This window comes from Terrapene carolina, unplaced genomic scaffold (assembly GCF_002925995.2).
Source record: "Terrapene carolina triunguis isolate 2854851 unplaced genomic scaffold, T_m_triunguis-2.0 Scaffold58, whole genome shotgun sequence".
In the NCBI taxonomy this organism is placed as follows: domain Eukaryota; kingdom Metazoa; phylum Chordata; order Testudines; family Emydidae; genus Terrapene; species Terrapene triunguis.
In genome coordinates, this window is record NW_020664409.1 from 79,980,096 (window position 1) to 79,989,650 (window position 9,555).

General features: G+C 40.7%; 1 protein-coding gene across 1 annotated transcript in view; it reads left to right on the plus strand.

The window, feature by feature from the left end:
* Window positions 1-9,555, plus strand: part of DCAF13 (DDB1 and CUL4 associated factor 13) — a 52,813-nt gene that overhangs the window by 23,341 nt on the left and 19,917 nt on the right. The window contains exon 7 of the mRNA XM_026663595.2: window positions 4,394-4,476. Coding sequence (XP_026519380.1) covers window positions 4,394-4,476 — 83 coding nt within the window. The remainder of the gene's footprint in view (window positions 1-4,393; window positions 4,477-9,555) is intronic.

A 9,555-nucleotide genomic window follows, 5' to 3' on the forward strand; every position in this document is an offset into this window, starting at 1 on the left:
TTCGATTGCCAGCCGTCGAACTACCGCGGTAGTGTAGACATACCCTAAGAAAGTGCTTTCAGTGGGAGGCAATTATAGCTCTGCATTCACTCTATTCCAAGCCATCATTATTGTTTATTTTTCTTACTTAAAATAAGTTCTTAGTCCTGGTAGTATTACTAAGTATTACTAATGTAACTGAGTGAGTGAGCTGGATTCTCCTCTGTTTCATGTATCAACAGAACTGTTGTTAAAACTTCAGTTCCAGAACCAAATTCTGGCCTCCTCTTTTTCTGAAGACAATGGAGTTGCACTTCTATCTAGTTGAGGGCAGAATTTGGCCCACAAAATCTCTCATTGGTGATGATGTGCTAGCCATAACACACAGATAAACGTGATAATTGACAGGCTCCCTTTAAACTGCATGGAAGTCTAAGTTAGGAATGTAGGCTGTGTGGAGATGTAGAAATCCCCATTCAATAACTTTCTTGCTGTTCTATGCACTTCTCCTATACTGGTGATCTGTTGTTCGTTGGGTTACTGCCGTGCAGTCTTGTGAAGAGGCCCAAGGGGACCTTTGTTTAATTAAACATTAATATATAGATAGTCTAACCTCCAGTGGAAACAGAGAGCTATGCTATGAATTGCCACAGTCCATCTGGGGGGGGGAGAGACAGATAGCTCAGTGGTTTGAGCGTTGGCCTGCTAAACCCAGGGTTGTGAGTTCAATCCTTGAGGGGGCCATTTAGGGATCTGGGGCAAAAATCTGTCTGGGGATTGGTCCTGCTTTGAGTAGGGGGTTGGACTAGATGACCTCCTGAGGTTTCTTCCAGCCCTGATATTCTATGATAAGAGCTCTGTGTGGCTTAACTATTTTAGCAATAGTAAGTGTAAAACGATGATAGGAGGTAAAATTAAAAAAAACTCCACCACAAAACCCTGACTTGCAGATGAGAAGCTTTTAAAGCAATTATGATGAGGTGCTGTTTTCTTATAGAAAAGCAGTTTTTTAAAAAAAAAAAAGGAATTCAAAACTAGAAGCACTGCTGCTGAAGAAAGATAAATGGTACACTGATGATGCAATGCAAGAATATCTGGAAGTCTTTGAAAATGATCTTATTTTTAAGAGAAATAATCAGTAGAAAAATCTGTGCTATGTTTAAAACAAAGTGGCTGTGAATGGGTAAACTCCTGGCCTGATTATCAGACAAAGATGCCAGATTTATCACTTAATTAGAACTGATAACTGTCAATCACACCGTTATTAAATAACATTTCTGCGATATTTATAAAAGCCTATGTGCAATCACCCTAAGCTCAGACCTTCACGTAGCTAATGACTTCCTAAAAAAGAGCAGAGATCTCTTTCCTTACAGATGTACTAGCTTTAATTTAGGGGATGAGATACCATGGCAATGTTCAGGTGGGAACGGCAGCTGTACAAAATAAAGCCCTTTGTTTTTCTTCTATCTAGTGCAAAATGTCCTATTTAAGTGTGTACATTAATTTTGACAATTCTTGATATATACATTACCATTACTTTCTCCACTTGCATTCCATTTCACAACTGTTATCTGTGGCACATATTTTAATGCAAACCCTATAAATATAAAAAAATAATTCTATAATCTCTATCGATTCTGTACCAAAGATAAACATAAAAATATTAGCCAACATAATTGAAAAGATATTTATTATGGGCAAACCGTTAGATGGCAAAACTTGCAGATGACCCCATTATTTAGGATAGTCAAGGCCCTTAAAGACTGGAAAACTTCATAGGGATTTAACAAATTTGGATAAATGGGCAGCATTATGGCAGATGCAATTCCAAGTTGACTAATGCAAGGTAATGTATACTGGAAGGTATTACTTGAACTACACATGAATATTGCTGGGCTCTAAATGAACTGTGACCACTTGCGGGGGAATAGCCCTAAGGGTCATTACAGACAGCTTGAGGAAAACATTTGCTCAATATGTGATCGTTAATTTAATGAAAAAAAATGCAAACAGTGTTATGGGATAGAAAACAACACTGAAAGTATTAATGCTATTATATAAATCAGTGGAACACCTAATTGGAATACTCTGATCAGTTCTGGTCGCCCGCATCTGAAAACATATATGGCACAAGCAGAACGTATTCAAAGATGGTGATGAAAAGGTCTACAGGCATGGAAACTTCCATGTGAAAAGATTGGGACCATTTTAAATGTGTAAAAAATGAGTGGTGTAGAGAAGGTAGAAAGGGTAAATGGGAGCACCCATAATTCAAGAACAGGAAGACATTCAGTGAAATTAAAAAGTAACCAACTTAAAACTGTAAAAAGGCAATCATTCTTCTAGAATCTGTGGGATTCACTGCCATAAGAAATCATTGAAGTAAAGAGTTTAGGATTAAAAATTCCCCTATATTTGAACTGCCCAGAGGAGCAAAATGGTGTTACCCACTGTTTGCTATACTAATAAAAGCCTTAGCTGATCATATAGGCCAAAATCTCCATACATACTAAAGTGGGAGAGATTAGTAAAATCTCACTATATATGGACAATGTGTGTTTGTGTTGCTTTTAATCTACAGGTCTCCTTATTGACTCTTCACACAGGAAACCTCTAGCAAGTGTTCATGGTTTAAAAATAAACAAACAAAACCAGTGTTAAACTTGTCCCAGTAAAGAGTTTTCCTCATTAAATGTCTGGACATTTCTATAATTAAAAATAGAGATCATGAGATGGTCTCTGTTAAAAATGTAAAAGTTGCTGTAGTGGCTGTGTAAAAAATCACATCCACAGTAACTCAAATCTCTTCAAGCCCCAGACTGATTTTTACAACTGCTGTCAGGCATAATATTAGATATGGTAACATTATTTGTTCAGTTGGTGTTTTTACTTGAAAAATGTAGAATGATGCCATGTATGAAACAGTGGACTCAAGATATACTACACATTCAGTTGGAAAAGAACTATTATGAAACAAGAGGCAAAGGCATAGACTTTGAGCAAATCTGGCTTCTTTTGAGAGGGAGTTATCCATACTAAGACCCAAATCAAATGCTTAGCCACTTCTGATTCACCAGGAATACCAAATAGTTACTTTTTTTACCAACATTTAAATTTAGAATATTGATCATATTTGTAATAAAACGTTGGCTATAAATTTATTTTTGTGGCTTTGGTGTAAGCCATGCAGTATTCACTTACTGTTAACTAGTTAAAAAGACCCTGAAATTTTCATCCACCTATAATAAGCTGAGAGAGAGAGAGTTGAGTAGAATAAAGATTAAATACAAAACTTTGGCTAGGATTAGAGTTGACCCACTGAGTTGTGGACATTCTGTTTGAATTGCTCACTTATTAATAACTTCTGTGTAGTTATCCATCTAATATGTGGCAGGAAGAATCACTGTGTGCAAATAACTCTCTTGATATGGTGGTTGGAAGCTCCTCCAAGCCTCAGCAGAGACCAGAGCTAACTCTGTTACTAGATGACTTTTTTTCTCCTCCACCAACAATTACCCAGCTGTCTTTACACTTGCAGGACTCCACTTCAGGGTGGGAGAATAGAACATATGGCTTCCTAATACTTTTCATCTAATTGGCTATCAGCAAAATGTGTGGGTTGTCTTACGAGGGTAGTTGTCAGCTCCATCTCTACTACTTTAAGATGAAGCTGGTCTCTTCTGTGGTCATCTGGTTTTCACAAGCTCAGGATGCAAAATTTCTGACTCATGAATCAACTTACTGCCAGTGGTACAGGTCCCATTTCTACTTAGTATATCTATGGTATTATATTAACTGCACCCACCCAAAAACTGCTAGGCACTTCTCAAAGCAGGCAAGATATCATCTTGGCCTGAGGAATTAATGAACAATAATTTCTGACATAGTAAGAAGATAACAGCTGGGGTGGGGAGTAGTTGCAGAAAGGACAGGCAGTATTAATTTTATGTCATTACTTAGCAAAGACTAATCCATTTCATCATCCATCAAAGATGTCTTTTAAAGAAATAAATATATTGAATAGATAATAGATTTGAAAGGTTCCTGTTGGTATTATGGAAGAAGTGGGCCTACAGGGGAGATTTAAAAGTAGCTTGGTGGACCAGCTCAGGAATGGTATTGACATAAAGCCCCTGTTAAATGACATGTCTCTACAGAGAACTTAATTGCAGCATAATCTGAAGGAAAGACCTCATAATTTGGGACAGGAAGTCCTGAGTCCTAATCCTTACACTGCTACTGAAATGCTCTGTGGCCTTGGGTATGTCACTTCACCCTTCTGCCTCAGTTTCTGCATCTGTAGAATGGAGTTGTTTACCTGCTTCCCAGAGGTGTTGGGAGATTTAGTGTGTGTGGAGAATGGCCACTATTTATTACTTATAACAGTGTAGTAACATGTAACTTTCTTCAGGTTATCTTGGACATGAGGACAAATACACTCTGTTGGAACCCCATGGAAGCTTTTATTTTCACTTCAGCAAATGAGGACCACAAGTAAGCATGATCTCACTTTTTGGTGATCCCTGTTGGTTTATTTACCTAAATCTTATTTTTATAAAATCTCTTCGCATTTTATGTTTGAGTCACTTAAGTAAATGACTAATTAGAGAATCATAGGTTTGTTGGATATAAAACTTGTATTAAGTAGCATACCACTCTTTCCACATGAATCAATAGCTGGAATTAATACATTGTCTTTTACTAAAAATTAGCCACCATTTTGTTCTCTAAGGGCCTAGTGAAGCAGTCCTTATTTGGCTTTAAAGTCCATGAGAGTGTTGAAAGACTGCATGATGTGTCCCCTACCTTTGCAAGACCAAAAGATAGTGCTACTAAGGAGGGCTGTAGTACTATGTACCCACCAGCTACTGTTGTACTCCCAACTTGCTTTCTCAAACTAAATCCGCTGTTCATATATTTACAAGGTCTGTCTGTCCTTGATATGCCTGTGTAACTTATCTGCACTGAAAGTTATGCATGATCATCAAAATCAGAGTAACTATTTCTGTAGGAGGAGGAAATGGGAATATAAGATGACAGCTCTTTGGTCACTATTTTAGCTCACAATAAGAAAAAGTGAATTGATATAAGTGTAACCTACAGTGGCACTTGGAAATTAAACACCATTGATCCAGCCACCAGCGCAATGAAAGTGCTTATTTACTTGCCAGCTATCATGAGTCCTGGCATAGTGTGCTAATCAGCTATTTTGGCATGAACATTTCTAAAAAAAAAAAAACCTCTTGTTTTTTTTTTCCCCCACAAAAGGTTTTAGTACTTATCCTTTGCTAGCTCTTCCTGTCTCCTAAAGCACCCTTTTTTTTTTGGATGGCATTGGCCACTTGAACAATCAACCTAATGTTGGAAAAAAGCCTTCTCTCTCTCTCTAATGGTGTTTAAACCCAGAAGCACTCAAGATGCACTTCATACCTTTCTTTCCAAGGAGCCAGTGGTCCAAAAACAGAGATCTAGAAGAAAGCGGTGAATACATTAATATAGTGACTCTTCTTGAGGATACTCTTCCAAAGAACTAGTAACTGGCTATGTTCTTGAAAAGGGGCATACATTGGATGCTCTGTTTAATCCTTATTGGCGTGATGGGAAAAGTAAGGCCTCCTAAGCAGTTTAGTACAACTCGTAGCTTGTAGCACCACTGAAGTGATCAAAACTTTATGAAGTTGGCAACCACTATTAATTCCTCTAATTTGTGTTTAAAAAAATACAGTGGGTAACAGTACTTGCGTACTGTTGTATATCTTCAACACATTGTACAAACATTAGTTAATTAAATGGTGCAGTAGCAGGTGCAAGTGGGAGAATTCAGAAGGAAAAAGTATGTAGGAAAAAAGACTATGCATCAAATTAATTCCAGCTATCTATGGTGAAGAGGGTGAAGATCATAGCTTAATATTAGCCACAATAAATGTTCTGTATCAGTGTCTATAAAGCACCCTTGAATGCTGGCACTATGCACATTAATAATCCAGTTAGTTGTTACAGATTGATGTGTGTCAGTGTCAGATTCTCTCTCAGTGAAGAGTTTGCTCTTTTTTATATTTGAAAGAGCATTTTTAGGGCGTGGGTACAAAGTTAATTTAGATTAAGGTAGGGTGTGAACTTAAAGTACAGTAGCTATTCCAGAATAACTGTATGTGTAGACAAGCCCTTACTAATTTCTCAAAACCCATTTAGACAGGACTTGAAAAAAATCTACTTGCCCACTCTTTTGAGGAGCTTTCCCTGGTGACTGGGGAGGCATAAGCCAACTTCTGTATAAGTGAAGATGCCTTTTTTTAAAGTTCCACTCCTGCTATCTTTTTCAAGCAGCAACAGGATGAAATTAACAAAACTTCATTTTTAGTGATACTATTCAGAACCTTGCAGTGCAGCAATTTACTGCTGTTTCTGTTTGTATTAAAGTAGTATTCGGAGTGAGCAAAATGGTGGACACAAATTTAGGAAGACAGTCCCTGCTGCACACTACTTACAATCAAGAAAAGCTCTATATAAACGTTATGTGTCGGGAGGAGAGGCCAGGTGGTGTGGTGTTCTAGGATCCATCTTTTTTTATTTTTTAAACCACATACTAATTATCCTTTCCTCAGCTCTAGCAAGTCATTACTGTCTGATGTCTTGTAGATGACATGGTTGAAAGTGGTCTTGAGTAGGTATTTGAATTGGGAGTCTGGGCCTTGTGAGCCCACTCAAAGGCATTCCATATGTAAAGGGTGAAGTGGAAGAAACCAGAAGACAGTTGTGGTGAGGCACATAAATGAGGGATGATTATGGAGGCATCATTGGCAGAGCAAAAGATGTGTGTAGCAGGAGGAAGTGATCAAAGAAGGGGAAGGCTTTAAAGATGGATTTGAACTTGATGCAGTTACAAAGCGGGAGCCAGTGAATGGATTAAAAGGGAAGAGTGGCAATATTGACAGAGTAATGGGTAAGGCTGGTGGCCTCAGTAGCAGCTGCATTTTGTGTGGACTGGAGGAGGTGTCATGTGGGTATTAAGTTGGCTAGAATAGTCAAGATGGGAAGTGTTGCAGGCTTAGATGAGAAGTTTAGCTATGTGGACAGAAAGGAAAAACTGGATCTAAAAAAGGTTAGGTAGGAAGAAACATCAAGATGTGGCCACAACCTGTATACATGAGGCAAGGACAAGGGAAGGGCCTGGTGGCCCTAGAGTCTTTCCCCTCTAGTATGTCACTGCATGATTGGGAATGGAAGTAAAGATAACGTAACATGGACGCAAGTGAATTTAACATCTAGACATCCAGGAGGGATGCTGGAGAGGCAGACTGAGGGGAGGCACTGGCTGGAGGAAGATTAGTGAATCCTTGGCAAAAAGAAGATATTTGAAACTGTGAGTTTGATGAGATCACTTGAAGAAAGAGTGTAGAGAGAAAAGGAGCTAAGGACAGAGCCCCAAGATCCCTTCACAGAGCTGGGGAGCAGGATGCACCAAAGGAGATGCTGAAGGAAATGTATAGAGGTAGGAGAAGACTGGAGAAGATACTACTGTGGAAGCCAGTGCAGGACTAGATTTTGAGGAGGAGAACATATGATTGACAGTATCAAAAGTAGAGGTGAGGGGGAGAACAGGCACAGAGGTTTGTGGTGAAAAGGTCATTTGTGTCCTTGTTTGCAGTGATGATGTAGCCGTGTTGGTCCCAGGATACAAGAGAGACAAAGTGGATGAGATAATCTGTTATTGAACCAACTTCTGTTGGTGAAAGAGAGAAGCTTTCAAGCTACACAGAGCTCTTCAGATCTGGGAAAGGTACTCACAATGTCACAGCTAATACAAGATGGAACAGATTGTTTAGTATAAGTATCAGAGGGGTAGCCATGTTAGTCTGGATCTGTAAAAAGCGACAGAGTCCTGTGGCACCTTATAGACTAACAGACGTATTAGAGCGTATTCACCCTCGAAAGCTTATGCACCAATTGTCTGTTAGTCTATAAGGTGCAACAGGACTCTTTGTCGCTTTTTAGTATAAGTAGTTAACAGGTATTCTAAGGGACCATTCAAGGTGAAGTGGCCCATTAACACTCCTGCAGTAATAGGACAAAGAAGGGTGGTTATTGGGTTACAGATTTTAGTAATAAGCCATAATTCCAGTGTCTTTATTAATGGGCCACTTCACTTTGAATTGTCCCTTAGAATATGTGGTAACTACTTCAGCTAAACAGTCTGTTCCACCTTGTATTTAGCTGTGACACTGAGGCCTCGTTTACACTACAGAGTTAGACTGACACAAGGCAACATATGCTGACCGAACTATGAAAGTGTCTACACTAAAATTTTTCTCCTGCCGATGTAACTCAACACCGACTTAATAACTTCACCTCCACAAGAGCTGCAGAGTCAATACCGATGCAGTTAAGTTGATGCAGTGTCAGTGCAGACACTGCATTGCTTATGTCGACTGTTACTGGCTTCCAGAAGACATCCCATAGTGCTACACACTGACAGTACAATTGGTACAAGTGCTCCTGGTGAGGACTGTCACCTCTGACGCAAGGAACGTAGTGTGGATACGCAAAAGCAACTTAATTACTGTGGTGGCTGTATGCCTACGTAACTTACGGCAACGTAATTTTGTAGTGTAGACATAGCCTGAGTATCTTTCCCAGACCTGAAGAAGAGCGCTATGGAAGCTGGAAAGCTTGTCTCTCTCACCAGCGGAAGTTGGTCCAATAAAAGATATTGCCTCGGCCGCTTTGTCTGACTAATTAGAGACCTTGTCATACCTGCCAGCGTTGCAAAACCAAAAATAATAGGAGGCAGATTTATGTAAATCTGCATGTTCATACGTTTGCATAGATATACTTTAGATCAGGGGTCTCAAACTCAAATGACCACAAGGGCCACATGAGGACTAGTGCATCGGCCCGAGGGCCGCATCACAGACACCCACCCTCGCTGGCCCCGCCCCCACTCCACCCCTTCCATGAGGTCCCGCCCCTGCCCCATCTCTTCTCCCCCTCCCCCGAGCGTGCTCCCCCCCCCCCCTCCTGGAAAGTGCTAAGCATTATACAGAGCATACGGATCACTGCTGCTCCTGCAACAAGTCATTTCCAAGCAGTTTTAATAAAATATATACACTCAGTAATGCACCTCACTCAAAGGACAAAACATGCACTTAGTTAGATTTACTTCTGTTAAAGCCCCCCCACTGCACTGGGCTGCACCACCACTCCACCACTGCTGTGCCTCTTCCAGGGGTGGCAAATTTGTAGAAATTTTGGTGGAGCCCAGAACCTGCCCCCCCCAAACTCCACCCCCACCTGCCTAAGGCTCTGGGAGGGAGTTTGGGTGGGGGTGGGGGTCTGGGGTGCAGGCTCTGGGATGGAGTTTGGGTGCTGGGTGCAGGCTCCGGGCTGGGGCAGGGGGTGGGGGTGCAGACTCTGGGATGGAGTTTGGGGTTAGGAGGGGGTGCAGAGGTGAGGCCGGGGGACACTCGGGGGAGGTGTGTGGGGGCAGCAGGCGGGGCCGGGGGAGAGACCCAGCCCCAAACATTGGGGAGCAGGGAGCTTAGCTGCCACATAAAATAACTCGGGGGGGGGGGG